We start from the raw sequence: 20,292 nt of genomic DNA, 5'->3' as shown, positions 1-20,292 counted from the left end.
GGGAGGGATGGGTGAGGGGGCCACTCCTTTATTAGAAGGCCTTGCTTGGGTAACATCACTTTTTGTGTTATTTATTTTTCTCTAAATTTTTTTTTATTACTTTAATTTTTTTTTAAAGTCTCAGCATCAGTCAGTTTTAAAACTTGTTCACAAAAAAAGAGAAGCTTTTTGGGCAAAGAAAAATGAAACCTGTTGGCTGGTCTCTGGTTGGGTTCACAAATTCTCGGAGTAGAAAAGACTTCGCGCAAGCGTCTGAAAATAGCACCTTAATTACAAAGTAGTAATCAATAGCCATAGATCTACACACAACTGTGTTACTGGTGTGACGTTACCACTAAACAAGCACAGTAATAAAAGAGTAAGCCAAAGTGCAACATATTCAGCATGTAAATATGACTGCCACCTGCAGTATCGACACACAGGTGGAAACCCTGGATAGTGTTTGCTTACATCATATTGAAGAATTGCTGCTCAGGATAAAAGGAAAAGCTTAGCAGGCCTCAGAGGTATTTGCCTGACTTTCATTAAGTACCAGATACGAAAGCTGAGATACCGCGGATCACAAAGGAAAACACTTACACTAGACTTACCAAACTGCTCTCTTAACTACTAATTGCATATATACAGAGCCCTGAATCTCATTTGATAAAAAGCATGCCTAGGAAAAGGAAGAGCTAAGCGCCAACTGTCATCCAGATCAAGGGTTAACAAAAAAACAAAATAAAAAAGGCAGTATGTGTTTTTACTATTTCCCTTTTATCACAAGTGTTCTTTCTATGAAATTAAGTACTACTGCTGCAGAGAATCACATCTATTTTAATGCTTTGATTGCTTAGCCCCCTGTAGTTATTAAGTCACATTGGTTTCAAAATCCACCCCCAAATTTCTCCATGTTCAGCATACAAATTAATAAAGAGAATCTATTTTAATGCTCTGGGATGCTATACTGGTGTCAAGCCCTCTGGCTAAGTCAGCATTACTTAAGGATAGGATACATAGTACTGAAAAGCTACATTATTATTTTTAACATCACACTGGGATTAAAAAAAGTCTTTAGAGAAAACACATCCACTGCAAGAACCTGGCATGTAACATACACAATGCTTGATACACACTATGCACTTGCTATGCACTTCTCTCCAGGATGCAACAAGTCATAGGATGTGCACAACAAAAGTCAACAAGGATTCAGAACAAAATCCAGAGAAATGGATCAAAGTTTGCAGTTCCAGAGAGCCCTCTCAGACAACGTGCATTCTCCACCCCTTCTACAGCATGTATCAGCATCACAGCGTGCACCAGTGATTCTACACCTAAATAAAGGTCATACTGGCAGATAATAGAGGGTTACACCCCACTTAGTGATGCTGAACAAACTGCAGCCAGCCTCGTATGCCACACACCTGGACAAGTAACCACAGGTGCCAGTATGCCACATCCTCCCTGGACCCACAGGACTGAGCAGGACAGTGCCAGATGCTGGCCCTGCCATCCCTGTGTGCTGGACTTTGGCCCTCACTTGATTCACAAACAAGGGAACAAACAGTACAGAGCCTCAGAGGCTTCTGCTGCCTTCCTAGGAAAAAGATGGAAATAACCTGTTCAGAATTAGAGGAGAAGTACTGCTGGGCAAGGTTTATGCTAAAGAATTGTAAAAAGTATTAAGACTAAGTTTTAAAGAGGGATTGAAGTATTTTATTAATAGAAATATTAAAAGGAAAAGTAATCTTGAAAGGAGAAATCTGAGACAGTGTATTTTTCCAAAGAGAAATGCAAAAATTCAATCAGCTGTTATCAGTACATGGGAATGGGGGTGGAAGAGGGTTGCTAGTTGAGATTTTCAAGTTTTTCAAAGGCTATCATAAAGCTAAATACAGCAATTAAATAGCACTTTAAACCATATAGTATTTCTGTACTTCAGTAAAAAATATCTGTTCACAGTAGCTTCAAGATAATCAACACCCAAACCCCCTCTTAGTCCCAGTCAGCCTCTCCAGTACCACCCTGACCAAGAGTAAAGGGTTTCTAAATGTATGCAAATGGTAACCACTAAAGATTGTTTTATTATTTAACAGTATTTCACACCTTGAACTGATTAGGCAAGAGTAGTACACCATATACTTTGTGATTATTTTTAAAAAAAAACTTGTTCAGTACTATAGAACAATTGCAAATCGAAAGTTACATTTAAAGTTTTCTGAACTACCAGACTACCTGTCCCATGTCCTCTTCTAACTTGTGGTTTATGCTAGGAAATATTAACAAAAATCATGCAGTGATTTAAATCGAATTCACCATGGTTTATCACCCAAATCATTGTTACCTCTAAAATAAACTTTCCTGTTAGCTAACTTTGCCCTAAGTGAAATGAAATCTAAATATACTGCAAAGCCTCTAAGAATCTTCATGCACTTATGTGAACTTGCATGTTCACAGAAATCACCTATCACTAAACCCAAGAAACAGGTAATGGAAGGATCTCTGGATAAGCACCAAATTGGCAAAAATAACAGATATTAGAGTCTTTAACTGCAAGTTAAACCTGTCTCAGTTGGCAACAACTCTTATTTGGCAGGTGGGGTGAAGGTATTTGCCAAAGGTACAAGTTGAAAACACGTTACTCCAAAGGGTTAACACCAAAAGAAAGTTAAAATTAACAGGAGCTAAGCACACATTTTCAGTAAAAACTGTTTTAAAAGGTCATAGTAAGTTGCTTTCTCTTACCCATTTCCTGAAGTACTAGAGCACCCTGGAGAGTGACTCAGAGAGGTGCTGCCAGCACAAGGACTCTTCTTAGTGGATAAATCAAGCACACCGTCTGTAGAGACAAAAGAATGACTTCAGTGTTTGAAGAAGCAGGATCAGCCATGCTGATCTTGTCTTCAGCTCAGAAGACAAAGCAAGTCTTCTCAGCTGAAGTCATTTTTAGCACACATTTTTTGGTTTATTGTATTTTTAAACAAAATAAGGCTTGGATTTTTTTTTTTATTTTTTGCAATATGGTTTACATGTGACTTCACTATAGTCTTTAGAAATCAATAAAAATTAACAAAATTAAAAGTGCATCTGTTACAGGAGACATAGCATAACAAATTACCTACAAGTCACAGCTCTGGATACAACAGAGCCTATCACATAACTACCTTTCAGTGGTCCAGAACTGAGACAATCTTCAAGACTTGTCAAACTGAGATATTCCCCTCCTTAAAGGGAGGCTGCAAGCCAGTATTAGGATTTTTTTCTTTTTTAATCCAAATCTCTTGTAGAAAAATTGAGAATTCCATACAGGAAATTAAATTAACACACATATAGATGTGAGATTCCTTCTCACGTGGCAGCCAGCTTCATCTTCTTTTTTCATATCTCCAATGGCCCCTACTGGAAATGCTGCTGCCTTTCTCCTCTATTATGTCCTTCTATTCCCTCTCTTCCATATGCCAAATTGGTTTTCTTGTTAGACTGCTTCCTCCAGTCTCACTAATGGCACATCCTCAAGCTCCCCCCATGCTCCCCTGCAAACCCTTATGTAAACTCTGCATTTACAGGCACCAGAAAATGGAGCATGGTTCACCAGAAAAGCCTTGCTCCTGCTGCACACTGAAGCAGCTTGAAATTCTGGTCATTTTAATAAGGCAAACATTGACATTGTCATTGAAGCAGCCCAGACATCTGAAGTTCCTGAAAACTTTGAAACGAGGAATTTATGAGGCAGAGATAAACGAAACCTGTTGGCAAGGTGAACTTGAGACATATGAGAGCTCCTCACTCATTCCATCTAATCAAGTGCATACCACCCAACACAAGAACAATGTAAGGCAGCTTTCAGATTGCTTCAAGTTCTCATTTGACATATGGAGAAAAAACATGATAAACAGTGAACTCGAATTAACTTACGAAAAGCTGTTCCACCCACTGCATTTGGGAACACACCATAACCCAAACTTAAGCAAGCAGAAAATTAAATTTTCTTTTTGAGCAACACTTATGCAGGCACAAGAGACAGACTGAATCAAGTCTGTCTTTCTTTTCAAGAGGCTGGACAGCACAGGCAGCTGCTGGAGGCACTTGCATCCGTGCTTCCTCCCTCAGAAGAGTCAGTATGACCTAGAAGCCCCTGAGGACAAGCAGGGCCAACCTCACACCCCAAGGAGAAGCTTACAACTAGCTGGGTTCCCTTCAAGCCACTAGAACAAACTATAGCACAAAGCACCACTAGCAATCTTTCATGACAGCCTCTGAAATCTCTCATTAACAAGTTTGGCAAAATCTCTTTCCAATTACATTAAATGTAAATTGGGGAAAAAAATTTACATCAGCAAACAGATTACTGTATAATTCAATACGCACATGTTCTACTCTCATAATGAGCGTTATGAACACCATACATTATCTTACAGCTTTTTCCATCACATGGTAGCTAAAAAACAGTTCATGTACATGCTTTCTTCTTCACCATACCATCCTCTAATTAAAAAGGAACAAAGAAAAAGCAAAACTGATTCTCTTCCTCTTTCTTTCAGCAAAAAGTTTAACAATGAGAACAGTTTAACATTTATAAACATGCATGCAAAACACACTCACAAAATGTACTTATATTAAAGACCGCTAGAAACAAATGCCTATCAGCTAACTGTACAGGTCCACATTTCAAGGGAGACACTACTCAACCTCTCACTGCAGTTTGTAACTGAAGTGCAACGACAGCTTTCAGTAAGTGCTCTAAGTGCAGTATGTATCCAGATGTCCAAGCTGCATATTACTGGACACATAAAATTAACCTGTTTACAAAAAGCTTCATAAACCAAATTTAAAAGAATGAAGGGATACCTACTTTTCTGTAGTAGCTAGAAAAAGGCTTTTTTTTAAATTTTTTTCTTTGCAGGCACCTTTTCCATTTGCAGATGGACAGCCTACTGTGAGAGAATGACTTCAAACACTAACATTTTTCTGAAGAAGGATAAAGGGTCTAATTTTAATCACACTTAGGATTCAACAGTTTCAGAAAATGGAAGTTCATATAGTATATCACTCACAGAATTTGTTTCTTTTAAAATAAGGCATTTTTTGATGGAAACCAAGGCTTTGGAATTAAAATAAGCTCTGAAACACTGCTACAAGTTATTCAATCTGTGCTCCGCAGAACAAGTCTATTTTTAAGGTAGAAAAGAGACATTTCTTCCAAACACACAAACCTGGAAGTTTAGTGCAGTTCATGGGTATAATTTTCATGGCCTTCACAAAGCAGTTTCTCACAGACTTTTTAAAGATACTCTTATACCACGACCAGAAAGAAAATAAATCAGCCTTTCAGTCAGATTGTGCACTAATCTACATAGAAGAGACAACATTATGATTTTCATGACCACGTGAACTTCTCTTATCAGCAAGTGTACAGTCTATTTTGGCAGACTGTTTCTGGCAGCTCCCAGTAGGAACAGCACATTTATCCTCGGAGTCTAGAGCATGTCCATCCCCTTTGCCCTTCTTCAGAAAAATCTCTTGTATCTATGGGTCTACATTCTTTCAAAAAGTCTTTTCTCTCCCAGCCACACTGAACTAGTCATTATTTAATTGTAAAAACATCTACTGCTTTTCCACTTTACATTTTATGCAAAAGTGCAACCTTCTAATTGGTTCTGCAATAAGAATGCCATTAATGGACTGGCACAGGATGCAAGACACTGGTAAGAGTCCTACCTTGTTCACTAGGTTCTGACTGAGACTTTCTGACAGTAAGGTCCAGAGGTGAGTCTTGGTCAGCCATGAGCAGTTTGCTGAGCACAGGGTTCTGAGCAGTTGCAGCCGTGGGAGAGGAGGCGACCAGAGATGCTTTCAGCAGGCTTTGGTTCTTTGTGCTATTGGGCTGGCTGGAGTCCTGAGTAGAGCTATTTTTTGAGGTATATTCAGCAGCAAACTGCCGGATCATTCGCTGCATGATCTCACGGGCCACTAGGGGAATATTGGGGTCGGAGACCCTAGGACTGTCTGCAAATATTAGAGATTTCTTTTAAGGAAGCACTTTAAGTAAAACAGCTTTTATATTAAGTCATTGTTTATTTACCAAAAAAAAAAAAAAAATCCAGGGGAAAACAGAAAAGCCAAAGATAAAATAGTTTCTGTAGAAAATGTACGTCAGTCTTAGAATACCTGAATAAGAACCATTGCTAATTCTGGTACAGGCTTCCCAAAATAACACTTTGCTAAAAGAAATACACAATATCATATTTTGTTTTAAAATATAGATATATTCTTCCAGACCTCTAAGAGGTGTGGAAATGGAAAGGAGGGCTAAAGTGCCAAGTAATGGAGCTCATCCAAAAATATTGAACATGTTATACAGTGGAAGAGTTGCATAACTTACCTGCAGCTACAGAAAGGTAAAATGGAAAATAAATTTGCAGCAGTCCCCTATAAGTTTACTGAGAAATAAAGCCCTGTAGTTCTGATAAATTAAAATAATTCACATGAAGATCAAATGTTCAAGTGTGTTCCATCTCACTCTATGTATTCATTTTGATATTTCTAACATTGCAATCTATGCAAGATCAGGAATCACCCAAAGAACTTGCATATACACAAAACCCCAAAACGTGTCACATGACAAGTAATTCTATTTCTAGAAGAGCTGCTAAATCTATTAGTAATGGATGTGAAACAGAACAAGTAGGCATTGCAATTTATTTATATGAAATAGTATATAAATAAAAAGGTATCTGGGCATGTGGACAACACAAAAAATTTATTGACAAAAATCACTATTTTAGACGAGTAGTAATTTGTGATGTGAAAGTAAATCTGTAACTCCTAAATCACAAAAGTTAAGTCCTGCCACTTCACTTGAAACACTGCATTCTCTGGCCAAATCAGTTTTGTCGTTTTTAAACAAACAATCAATACCCAAAAAACCCCCAAAACAACAACAACAAATACCAGCCACTCACAATACTCCCAAAAAACCCCAAATCACAGACAACCACACCACTATTCCAGAAGTGGCTCAAAAGGTTTGATTTTCTATTACCGATGAAACATTCAGAAAAAAACTGTACAGCAGAAGACCAAATAAATCTTTAAAAGCAGCTCTCAAGAGGGAACAATAGAGAAGTGTTTACTACCTCTTTTAAAAAATGGCCCAGGTTGAAAGGTAATCTATTGAGATTGAGCTATTAGAAGCATTAGGAAAATCTTCTGTGGGACCTTTCAGTGTTAGATTTGCCTTTTGCCACCATTTTCATCAAAAGTACATCAATCCAACAAACCAGCTTTATGGTATGTGTAAAAGATGACTGACATGAAGGTTTGAGCAGAGCTGCCTGCAAATCAGAGAGCAGCAGTAGCAGCCTGTTTCTCGACGAAACACCATATTGAGCTTTAAATACTTATCAAGCCCAAATTCCTTTCTGTTAAGCACACTTTTCTACACCTCAGATCTTATACAATCACCACGTATATTGTTACAGTAAATTTCTGTAAATCCTGTAAATTTCCAGGATGTTTATGTAAATATGTAACCATTTTCTTTAAAACATCCTGTAGATTTTACTTGTAGTTAAGTACCAAATACTACAGTTTTAAGAAGACACCAAAAAATGAGCCAAACTTAAATTTTGGTGCATTTATAATCTCACTTGCTTCCCAAATGGTCCACAAGGACACCAGCCTGGAAAAGTGTAGAGGTTTTATTCTGCTGTGGTGGCATTTCTTCTACTTTTCTAATGTCTTGACTATAACCTCCTGAAGGACATAGAAAGGCTCTAAGGAGGCCCAGAGGGACACAATTTGATGACATGACCAGACAGATAGCAACTGTGTGACATGTGCTTGCAGCATATACAAGTGGGGCTGGCAGAAATGCAGAGCTTTACAGCACCTGTGTTTTCTGAACGAAGAATCAGACCTTTACTGTGCACCATGTTCATATGTTCATTTCAGAAATGCTTACATCTGAACATATTTACACATTCAGAAATAAAATATTGCATATGCCTACAGCCATGCATCCTTGTAATCTGCAGTTTCATAGAATCAGCTCAGAATGACAACTTTCTAGTGCTGTTCAAGATAAATGCACTAATTCAGGTCACAGAATTCGTTTTCAAGCAGAAGGGTAGGTACCTAGCACATTAAAGGCTTCTTGCTTAATATAAAGGCTGTATGCTGAGGATTAAAGCTGTTCAAAAGTGAGTGGAAAATATGTGCTGGTGCCCATCCAGCATCACTTGAAATCAATCACATATTTATCTTGACTCCACCTGTCCAGGTTTTTTTAAGAAAATAAAACTAAAATTAACTAAAACATAGAAATTCTCTGAGAAAAGAAAATACAGCAAAAAAGTATCTGCTATATATAGTCTGAAGCAGTACCTCTGAGCTTTAAAGCCTTAATAGTTTTTCTGTATTTTTATATCAAAACCTTAAAAGGGCAGCATCAAACAAATAAAGGCATGATTTCATTAAACCAGAAGAAGGTCCTGACCTGCCACAAAGCAAAGGTAACAGATAACTAAGTATTACCACTCTGCTTTGACTGGAAAAATAAGAGTATTTAAAGGAAGCATTACTGGATCAGAGTGCCAGGGACACAAATTTCAGAGAAAGGACTAAGATTAATGGACAGTAAACCTGTCCAAAAAGTTTGCTGATGTTGTTAATTTCCTATTCATGTTCAGTACATTAATGTGTGGCCAGTGTTCAGCAAGCAGCTGCATTTTCTCTGATTTACCAGGCTACAAAATACCCATCTCAAATGTTACTGGCAGTGAGGATGGAAAGAAGAAAAAAACCAATTGCTGTCAGGAAGCCAGGAGAGCTCAGCATCTCTGAGCAATACAGGAACGTCAGAGTTCTGCCATTCTTTGTGTCCTCTTTGGTATGACAGTGCCTTGGGATCTCATGGCAGTAGCATGAGTTAGATTTCAAGCAATCTAAACAGAGGCAAACTTGAAAATCATGCATTAAGGATTCAGAACTGACTTCCTGCCAGGCTTCTACCCCTCGCCTGTTACTCTTGCACCAAACACAGCTTTGTCCAAGAAAGAAAAACAAGGGTATATTTAAAAAGAAAATCTCAAAGATTCTTAGACATCTGGCATGTTTCATTAGCTTTATTCTGGGTATCCAGCCATGGACAGAGTATTATACCCTTCATTAACACACTACAATATCTGCTGCTGGCTTCTCAGCGAATTTAAAAAAGCATACTTTCCTAAAAGACATGTCATACATAAAGATTTAAGTTTAGTGGTAAAGGAATGAGGTCTTTAATAAACAATTTAGAAATGATGGAAAGGCTTTTTTTTCGTCACCAGAAAAAGCAATATGGAAAAACCTGTATTTTCTCTAGACTTTAGTTTTCTTAAATTCCTTCTGGATTTGAAGATAAATGGGATAAACTCAAAAGCAAAAGGAAACATTAAGTTTACAAGAAAAAAGAAAAATTGAAAAGGAAGCCTTGCAATAAAGGTATTATCTGAACTATCAATAGTAATGCAGTAACTATCCTTCCTACCATCCTGCATGTATTGCAAAAAGTATAGAAGCATCATAATGCATAGCTTGTATTTATTCATTTGAGTCATAAAAGAAAGGCTAAGATACTGTTATCTACTTAAAACACCTTTAAATATTTTGGTCACTGGAAGGAGGGGCTGAGGACTGGCTACAGCGATTTCTAATTTGTTAAACTGAAGCCTTACATTGTCCCCCAGCAGATAGGTTGGAATTACTGATTTGGCAGATTTTCTCACACATGGGTTAGACTGATAAGTACGATGTACTTTCATTCAGGATGCATTTGGAAGCAACCTCTGGATTAATGTTTCTCAGATTTGTAGAAAAAAGTGAAATGAGCTCTGTGCCTTCCTTAGGAGCAGTTTAAGCAACAACTCTCCAGAAGATATTTAGGTGATTTTCTAGCACTGAGCATGTTCTCAGAATATTCTACAGCAATTCTTCTGCTGATCACATTTTGAATTCCTCACATATCCCCTTTAGCACTATTCCAATAATATTTTATATTCTAGATTGTTGGGAATAGGGTGGGTAATTATTACCAATAGTGAAAAGACTGATGACCTTTAAGAAAAACTGCATTAGTACATATCCCATCAAAATAAATAGACTTTTTTTCTTTTTTTTTAAAAAAACCACATTACCCACCTACAACCACCACTGCCACTTGACCTTTCTTCCAAACAGCCCACCCACCTAAACACTGGTTATGGGGAACGGTTCTGCAGGGTAAGAACTGAGTCATCTCTCCAAAAGTAAAAACACCAATGATCTCATGAGGAGATTTTTTTTAGGGTTAAAGAGTTTTATGCTCCCTAGGCATCAACAGTCTCTTCCAATGTCCCAAGCCCACACTGTTATGTTGCTACATCACTTCAGAGTCAATTTTTATCCTTGATAAATATATATAAAGAAGATAGCTGAAAAATACTGAACATTCAACTTGAACATCAGATCTTTGATACCTACATTGCATGCAAAAAGACCACAAGAGATACTATTTCCCACATCCTCCTCCCCCATTAAAACCAACCTTTTCTGTAAAAGACTGCATTGAGGAACTCTTCCGCTTGCCTTTCAAAACGAATGATTTTTGCTTGCTCTTGTCTAAGCAGAGCTTCTTGTCCAGCTTCCGAGGCTGGCTCATCCAGACTGACTAAGTGTTCCTGCAAAGATATTTAATATTTGTAAGATCTTCCAGACTCCAAAATTAATAAAGTTCCCTAGGCACTCAATATTTTACTAAATTCAAAACGTTTTAAGGTACTCAGCACAGAGTTGAATTTATTTAAATCAAAACTTGTTTTTTTGGCTGCATCAGAACATTGTACTTTGTCCTGTTTTCTTGTTGTAAATTGGGCTGGTTTGAAGGTCAACCAGAGGGAGGAATTAACCCCACACAAATGCCTTGCAAGTGATTTCCACATGGAGCTACAATCTAATAGGAAAGTTACAATAAAGGCAATAGTACAGAAACACTGGCTTAAACTGACAAAGAGTTTTGGCACCCTGCTGCTCAGGGTGGTGGTGGCAGTCTGATTAAATGGTGGTTGCAGTCCCATTGAAATGATGGATGTGGACTTGTCAAAGCAGTGGTCCTGTGGAAAGGTCTGGTCCTTCCCCGGAGGTCTACTGGTGGTTCCCCCAAGTCCCCAAACCTTGAGATCATACACCACCCTCAAATCCAGGCAGGAAGGTTCAGTACCTCCCCCAGGGCAGGGAATTTGACAATGAAATGACGCAATCCTGTGAGACATAGGATATTTTGGGCAGTCCTTGACGGCACATTAACAGAGATGACCACCCTTAGGCTGGGTGTAACAAAGAGAACACCACACCCAACTCATAGGTGGGGTATGCAGCTGTTACAAAGGACCCAGCACTAACAGTTCATCAGAAGGTGATGGAGGTGGTGCTACAATACACACTTCGGTCACACCTTACACTATAACCCAAGACATTATTCACCCCTTATTCTACACGATCTACATCATATCCAAATTAATACCCATCTTTAACTCTACTTTCTATATATATACACATACACAATGGAACATTACACACAGGTCTCATTTACAGTTAGGTGCATTGAGGTACACAACAAGTTTCCCCATCTTTCTGCATTTTCTATTGCAAGTATAACCAGGTCCTTGAGCAATTACAATCCCATGGATGGATTTCCCTTTGAGGAAGGATTAATCTAAACTATCTTTCTTAACATACCTCTCATGTGTACCACAGGGACTTCTATCTACAATGTGCAAGGGTTCTGACTGGGCAGGACCAGCTGGACTGATGGAGCTTCAGCTGTTGACCCACCAGGAGGCCTTTGCTAAATGCAGCTCCCAGTTTTTTAAGGTCCCCCCGCCCAGTGCCTTCAGGGTGGTTTTTAATAGTCCATTGCACCATTCAACTTTCACAGCAGTTGGTTCATTATGAGGAATACGTTACACGCACTCAATGCCATGTTCCCTAGGTCAGGGTTTTATAAGCTTGTTCTTAAAACAAGTCCCATTGTCAGACTCAGTTCTTTCAGGGGTGCCATGTCTCCACAGGACTTGCTTTTCCAGGTCCAAGATGGCGTTCCAGGCAGTGGTGTGAGGCACAGGGTAGGTCTCCAGCCATCCAGTGCTTGCTCCCACCATGGGCAGCACATAGCACTTGCCTTGCCAGGTTTGGGGAAGGGTGACATAGTCAATTTGCCATGCTTCCCCGTACCTGTATTTTGACTACTGTCCACCATACCATAAGAGACTTCATCTGCTTGGCTTGCTAGATTGCAGCACACGTCTCACATTCATCCATGAGAGATAATGTCCATGTTTAAGTCCACCCCCTAGTCACAGGCCCATCGGTATGTCCCATCTCTTCCCTGACGACTGGAGGCATCGAGGGCCTAACAAGCTAGAAGTAATTCTCCCTTGTGCTAACAGTCCAGATCTACCTGAGATACTTTAACCTTGGCAGCAAAATTCACCTGGCATGCTGTTACTTCATTAGCCCGACTTTCGGGTACACGTACATCAATGTGACAGACCTTGACAGTCAGCTTCTCCACCCGGGTAGCAATGTCTTGCCAGATCTCAGCAGCCCAGGTGGGTTTCCCCTCTGGACTGTCATTTGGCCTTTCTCCACCGATCCAGCCATCCCCACAGAGCATTAGCTACCATCCACAAGTCAGTGTAGAGTCTTTGCCACTTCTCTCATTTAGCAATATTCAAAGCCAGCTGGATGGCTTTAACCTCTGCAAGTTGACTTGATCCACCTTGTCCCGTGGTATCTTCTGCAGCTTTCTGTGTGGGGGATCCTCAGAGCAGCTTTCCATTTCCTGTTTGTTTCTACAATGGGGCAGGAACCATTGGTGAAGAGGGTGCTATCGCTTTTCATTCTCTGCTAGTTGGTTATTTGGTGGGACCTCCTCAGCACAGGTCACCTGCTCCTCCTCTTCTTCAGAAGATAGTCCAAAACTCGCATGCTCAAGCCATTTTGTTATGATTTCCAGAATCTCAGTGAGATTAGGATTTCCCATCTAGGTTCCCTGTGTGATCAGCACGATCCAGTTGTTCCACATGGCATCAGTGGCACGACGTGTAGAAGGAACCTTCCCTTTGAACATCCAGCCCAGCACTGGTACTTTGGTTAACAGAAGCAGCTGTGCTTCAGTGCCAATCACATCTGAGGTGGCTTGAACCCCTTTGTAGGCTGCAAGAATCTCTTTCTCAGTTGGGGTACAGCTGGCCTCGGACCCTTTGTACCCCTGACTCCAGAATCCCAACAGTCATCCTTGGGTCTCCTCAGGTCTCTGCCAGAGACTCCAGGAAGGATCATTCCCCCCAGCCACAGTGTAGAGCACATTTTTTACATCCTGCCCTGTCCTGACTGGCCAAAGGGCTACTGCATGGAATCTCCTGCTTAATTTGTTCAAAAGCTTGTTGTTCAGGGCCCCACCAGAAATAATTTTTCTTTTGTGTCATGAGATTGAGGGGGCTTACAATTGTAGTGTGCTCTGGGATATGCATCCTCCAAAAGCCCAGAGCGCCTAGGAAGGCTTCGTTTCTTTCTTGTTGGTTGGTGGAGACATAGACGTTATTTTGTTAATCATTTCCATTGAAATCTGGCAATGTCCATCTTGTCACTTTACTCCTGGAAGCTGAATTTCCTGAGCAGGTCCCTTAACCTTACTTCGTTTAGTGGCAAGCTTTCAGAACAATCTGGATAATCTCCTCTCCTTTCTTGAAGACTTCCCCAGCTGTATTCCCCCTTATGATGCTGTCACCGATGTACTGCAGATGTTCTGGAGCCTTATCCTTTTCCAGTGCAGTCTGGATCAGTCCATGGCAGACGGTGGAACTCTGCTTCCACCCCTGTGGCAGTCAATTCCAAGTATATTGCACAGCCCTACAGGGGAAAGCAAACTGAGGCTTGCACTCTGCTGCCAAAGAAACAGAGAAAAATCACTGGCAATGTCAATGGCCGCATGCCACTTTACTGCCTTGGACTCCAGCTCGTACTGAAGCTGCAGCAAGGCTGGCACAGAAGCACTCAGTGGTGGCATGATTTAATTCAGGCCAAGGTAATCCACCATCAGACTCCATTCTCCACTGGACTTATGCACAAGCCATAGAGGCTGTTAAAGGGTGAATGAGTCTTGCTGACCACCCCTTGGCTTTCCAGTTCACAGATCATCTTATGGATGGGAGAGTCTTGGTCGCTGCAATATTGCCGATGGTGCACTGTTGCTGTGGCGACTGGTACCTGTTGTTACAGCAGAGGGGTTGTCGGAGAGACCAGGCAAGGTATTTCATTGCCTGATTTGCTCCGTCTCTAGAACAGCTATCCTAAAATCCCAGCAATGTCATTTTGAGTCTTGAGATAGTCTGTGCCGAGGATGCATTGGGCCTCCCAACCAGTCACAACGGGGTGTTCCTGGCTCTCCTTCCCAGTCAAGCTCACTTTAGCATCCAATACAGTCAGCTGCTGGGATCCCCCTGCCACCTCAGAAATAGAAATGGATTCCACTCCCACATACCTTGATGACATCATGGTACATTGAGCACCAGTGTCAACCAAAGCCACAAACCTTTGTGGGTCAGCCATGCCAAGCCACTGGATCCACACAGTCCAATAGATCCAACTGTCCCTTTCCCCTACCTGGCTAAAGGCAGGGCTCCTCTAAATCCCAGTCATTGTACACCTTGCTCTCCTCCTGTAAATATGCCCTTGAGGTCCCTTCAAGAGGGTCAGTAATATCATCATTCCTTTACCACCTGGAGCCTTGTCTAAGAGACACCAAAGCAGTGTCGATCCTAGATGAGCTCCTTGCAGTTGTTGCTCCTCCTTTCAGTTCATGTACCTGGGTGGCTAAGGAAGAGGTGGGTTTTCCACCCCACTTCTTCATGTCTTCTCCACGCTTCTAAAGGAAAAAACAGAGGTTACCTTGTGGAGTGTATCCTCTCTCCTTGGCTGGAGGACACCTGGTCCAAATGGCAGAGACTCTTCTTGGTTCTGGCAAGATGTGGTAAATTCCTTCCTTAAGCTCCTTCCTCAGTTTCTGGTGGCCCTCTTCAATTTTCTCTTCCAAGATCCAGATGTGCCCAGCCAGCTTTGTTTCCACAGATGAGATGTGGATGCATAACCGGGCAGTGACAGCGTCCTTGCAAAGTCTTAGTTTGTTGACCAATGCACACACCTTGCCCTCTCCTTCCTTCCATTGCAGGGTTGCTAAGTAGTGGGAATATATTTCTGGTCTGAGCCTTGCAAATTTCAACTACATTTGTGATGTGCACTGGACACCATCTGGGCTCTTAGGGAATCTCTCATCTTCCGAAAAAATGATTTCCAGCACAGTTAATTCCCTTAGGCATTGGATACCTTGGTTTCATTGTGCTCCATATTCCTTCTTGCACATGGAGGTCACCTTTACAAAGGTATCTAGCCCTTTTACTTGCTAGCAGCCACTGCCAGAGGCTGAGAGTTTCCTGGGCTTCCCTGATTCCCTGGTCAATGACCACATCCTGGGACAGTGATCCCAGTTGCCCAGCCTCACGTCCTTTCAGAATGGTGTCATTAGCTGCAGCATCCCAGATGCGGAGCAGCCAGGTCAGAAGGGACTCGTTCAGCTGCCGGGTGAACTCCCCCTGCAGCTCACACAACTCATCCAGGGACAGAGGCTGAGTGATGATCTCCAGCTCCACCTCCGGCTCTTCCGCTTGGGTGTGAAGGTCCTGCTGCCTCCTCATCAGTCACTGTGCTGACTGATTTGCTTTCCAATTTCCTCTTCTGAACCAGGGCAACTACTACTGACTTAGGTTGTCCTGGCTCAGTCACAGTTTGTGTGGACACAGTGCCTGCTGACTGGCTTATTTTTTCCTCCTCCTCCTGAATATGCTGGACCACACCAAGCTTGGTCCTGACTCCAAGCATGGTGTACACAGCGCAGGCCATACAGAGAAGACAGAGCAAAACTAACAACAAGATTATGCCATCCTTGACATCCAGACAGAACTCAGTATTTTCAAAAACTGTTGTGTTGGGCCGGAAAGACTGGAAGAAATCATTCTCTACTCTTCCTGTCACTGGCTGGGTGTGATTATTAACAAGGCTCCGTAATCAGCAGCCCAGACCAGGACAGGAGAACAAAACTGAATATATATTCTGAATGAGGTTCACTGCCTCTGATATTATCATGCAATAGACATAAAGAACTAACAAAGCAATTTTCATAGCATTCCCTGGTCTCAAAAGGTGTAACACAACTGGCAAATACTTCCCCGTGTGCACAAAAATATGGAGAGCAAGGTACAAGATCCATGCAAACAAGTTATCACATCACGGTGAATAGGCAGTTTCTGTAATACAATGCAAAACTGCAATTCTGACGTCTCTCAGGATGCCACACATTGGGTGCCAAAATATGTGCTGGTTTGAAGGTCAACCAGAGGGAGGAATTAACCCCACACAAATGCCTTGCAAGTGATTTCCACATGGAGCTACAATCTAATAGGAAAGTTACAATAAAGGCAATAGTACAGAAACACTGGCTTAAACTGACAAAGAGTTTTGGCACCCTGCTGCTCAGGGTGGTGGTGGCAGTCTGATTAAATGGTGGTTGCAGTCCCATTGAAATGATGGATGTGGACTTGTCAAAGCAGTGGTCCTGTGGAAAGGTCTGGTCCTTCCCCGGAGGTCTACTGGTGGTTCCCCCAAGTCCCCAAACCTTGAGATCATACACCACCCTCAAATCCAGGCAGGAAGGTTCAGTACCTCCCCCAGGGCAGGGAATTTGACAATGAAATGACGCAATCCTGTGAGACATAGGATATTTTGGGCAGTCCTTGACGGCACATTAACAGAGATGACCACCCTTAGGCTGGGTGTAACAAAGAGAACACCACACCCAACTCATAGGTGGGGTATGCAGCTGTTACAAAGGACCCGGCACTAACAGTTCATCAGAAGGTGATGGAGGTGGTGCTACAATACACACTTCGGTCACACCTTACACTATAACCCAAGACATAAATGCAACAGAAGCCTGTAAAATTTGATAACAATGCAGAAAATAAGAGTCCATTATAAAGAAGAAAACTTAGATATTTTACACCATTTGGCTGCAAATCTCTCATCTAGCACTTGTTCTTTGGCTATTATTTTTAGATCAATGAAATAACTTTTGAAAGCAAAACATACACAGTTCTCCTTACTCCATATATCCTTCAGGCAAACTAAGCAAAAAATGACCAAGCATTATCAACAAACAGGATCTTTTGTGAAGAAGCTCAATAGTAGCTACTTTTAAGTGAAATAAATTTAGAGTTAGCTGTTACAACCTACAATGAAATAAAATCCATTCTCACAATTGCAAGCAGCTGAGTAATCTCAATAAATTGAAACTAGGATAATTAAGCACGTGAGATGCCAGAATACATAATTCATTTTAAATACAGTCAGGAAACTAGAAAACAAGGTTACAAAAATATAAAATCTAAATGCTTAGGTTCCACCCTTAGATGCACACACCTTTTCCCATTTCTTTCAGTTTAATGCCTTGCTACTGCTCAGGAGAAAAATCTCTTTACTGGCCCTCTCCTTCCACTTTCATTTTAAGCTGTATTAAAGCTACCTGTATTTACCTACTGCAGGAATGTATACACAGCCATTCTTTGGCTTCAGGGAGTGTTTTGTTTTGTTAACCTTTATAAAGTATCAGTTACCATAATACTTAGGCTGCATCTGTTTTTTTTTGGTCTCTACTGTATAAGTTGATTTCAGACTCATATCCACATGGGACTAGAAGGGAAGAACTAGAAATTCATTTATAAATCACAATAAATGAAAAATAAGCAATTCTTAAGTTTGTGCTGTCTCAGCTTCAAAAGGTTTAAGAAGCAAGATTATATGACAAGCCCACAGTAAACTAACGAACGCAGCAGTCCCATGAACTGCGTGCTAAGGGTAATAACACCGAATTCTGTGGGCTCTGGCCTGAACCACACGGATGGGCTTTCACATCTTATTTGTGACTCAACAGCTTCCAAAAGCTCTCTATCAAAAGCAAAGGGAGATACTATCTCAGGGTACAGACACAAAGCAGCGCTTTATGACAAACAGAAATATAAGGAACAGAGGTAACAGGTGAGTAAAAACATCTTTGATTCAGTGAAGGTAAGAGCCTGCAGAAGTGAAGGCCTCACAAAATGACTGATGCTTTCTTCCATACCAAAGACTCAAACCTGCTTGCTCTCACAGGAGAAGTTTCTTCTTTACCAGACTATAGCTCTGGAAGAAGCCTAAAATCAAAATAACCCTTGGCCAACACAATGCATTTCAAATCTTCCTAGCACTTTTTGCATCTATAACAAGACACTGTAAATACTAGCCTGGCAGCTCAGTGGAAAAATAGTCCAGTAGCACCCTGCCTCACCATAAACAAATGTATTCTATATTACTCATATAAAGGCAACATAAGAAGAGTACCATTTAATCTACTGAAGCTAACCAAAGCTGTACACTTGCTACATAGAGAAGGAATGAAGAAAAAGGGATCAGTCAGAAGAAAAAATTCTGAATGGCTTATGCTGGTGAACAGCTCAGTAAAGGATCTCTTGATCTGCATTTAGGAGAGAAGAGCAATAATAGGAAGAAAATGGCAGTGCTTAGTTTTTACCCCTCAAATTAAGGAACATCTCCTCACATCTGTGGTTTTTATCAGTGTCCATGCTAAGACATCAAAACAAAGAAATACAGTTATGTAAAAGAGTCAGATTTAACCTCGCACTTTGTATAAAAAATAGTCTTCGGGCATGTTCAGTACAGTACTGACTACATGAGACAAAATATACTGGAAATAGTTCTGCTTATTGCACTTTTTAATTGTCTTCTTATCCATTGTACCATAATTATTCCAGGAATCTGCACGTTTTTTCAGCCCAGAAGGAAAATTCAAGCTTTCACACTAAGTATTTGATTGCTATTCTACTTCCAAAAGTGAGGTGTTTTTGTTTGGCTTGGGAGTGTCTGGTTGGTTGATTTCTGCTGGTTTTGTTTTGGTTTTGGTTTTTTTTGTTTTGTTTTGTTTTTTGTTAGGGTGGGGTGGTTGTTGATTTTTTAGGTGTGGTGGTTTTTTTTTTTACATTTTCTAGTATTTCTTCCCAATAACCATTATTTAGAACCACTACTTTCAGGTTTATCCACTCACTACAGTCCTAAATCACATCAAAGTTTTCAGTAGCAACATGCAGGTAGTAGGAAGAAGAAAAACCCAATAATATCTAGACAGTATTTTCATTAGGCATTTTTTCGGGATATTTATAGCCATTCAGTTACTTTTAGGTATTATTTATAACACAGGATTCTTTCTATTCTCTTTGTACTTCTCTTCAGGTGGGAAACATACCCCAGAGCATTCCTTGGAATTCACCAGTGAAGATGCAGCATCACTCTACTGGACAATAAACCTTCAGAGAAAGATACCTGGAATGGTTTGCACATGTTCCTTGAGGGATAAAGCTCTTTTTTTACATTAAGATAAAGAGCATAACTATGTAATTATGTCAAAGAGCCTTAGAAATACAGGGCTCAGGTTTTCAAAAGGCAAAGCCAATGTGTGACCTTGTGAGACCACCTAATCCTGAGCAGCCTGGCCTCGTCAGCACTAGTGCTGGATGCTCACTGAGAGCCTTCTTGTAGGAAATGTTGATACAGCAATTCCAAATGCTAAACTGCTGACATGAAGAGAACTGTATGATGCAGGCTGTTGTTGTGTAGATGTGCAAACAGCAGTTTCATGTTTAAGCCACAGCACACACACAGATGGAATGGGAAGAGCCCACAAGCCAGAACACGATGAGGTAATTCCTATCCATCTTCAGGGAAAAAAAAAGAGGGAGGCTGCCCAGAGACCACCCATGGCTGACTGGTCAACCCATGGACCTTAGGGATAATATCCAGCCTCCCACCCTACCTCAAAGCAAAATCACTCAGGAACACTAAGTAAGAAAGGAATGTTATACATCCCTATTTTGTCTTCTCCAATGTGGTTTTTTCCCTTAAGACTGTACAGTCTTCTTAATTCATAGCCAACACAATGGAGAACAGTTTTCTGTAGAAAAAGCTTTAAGGGTACCAGACACTCTCCTTCTACATGTAAAAGTATCATTCTTGTTGGTTTCATTTCAATGCTATTCAGTTTGTTTACATCTCTCAAAATGCTACGGTCATTTGAGGCTTCACCAGCATTCAGGTTTCCTCTCCAGGTATTAACACAAATTCTACTCTTGAAAT

The 20,292-nt window shown here is 40.7% G+C and overlaps 1 protein-coding gene across 5 annotated transcripts in view; it reads right to left on the bottom strand.

Annotated features, from left to right (window-relative positions):
* The window catches only part of LCOR (ligand dependent nuclear receptor corepressor), a 90,666-nt gene that overhangs the window by 34,844 nt on the left and 35,530 nt on the right, over positions 1 to 20,292 (bottom strand). For 4 of the 5 annotated variants that reach the window (XM_041460989.1, XM_041460988.1, XM_041460994.1 and 1 more), the window contains 3 exons: positions 10,544 to 10,676; positions 5,698 to 5,985; positions 2,725 to 2,818 (listed from right to left, as the gene is read on the bottom strand). In XM_041460989.1, coding sequence (XP_041316923.1) covers positions 2,725 to 2,818; positions 5,698 to 5,935 — 332 coding nt within the window. In that variant the 5' untranslated portion in view covers positions 5,936 to 5,985; positions 10,544 to 10,676. Of the gene's footprint in view, positions 1 to 2,724; positions 2,819 to 5,697; positions 5,986 to 10,543; positions 10,677 to 11,733; positions 11,850 to 20,292 lie in introns of those variants that run through there. The other variant, XM_041460990.1, reaches the window with a different exon arrangement.

The sequence above is a fragment of the Pyrgilauda ruficollis genome, unplaced genomic scaffold (genome assembly GCF_017590135.1).
Source record: "Pyrgilauda ruficollis isolate IOZ18807 unplaced genomic scaffold, ASM1759013v1 scaffold15, whole genome shotgun sequence".
Lineage (NCBI taxonomy): Eukaryota > Metazoa > Chordata > Aves > Passeriformes > Passeridae > Pyrgilauda > Pyrgilauda ruficollis.
The sequence above is the reverse complement of the archived record's forward strand: the minus strand, read 5'-3'. Positions and strand labels throughout refer to the sequence as shown.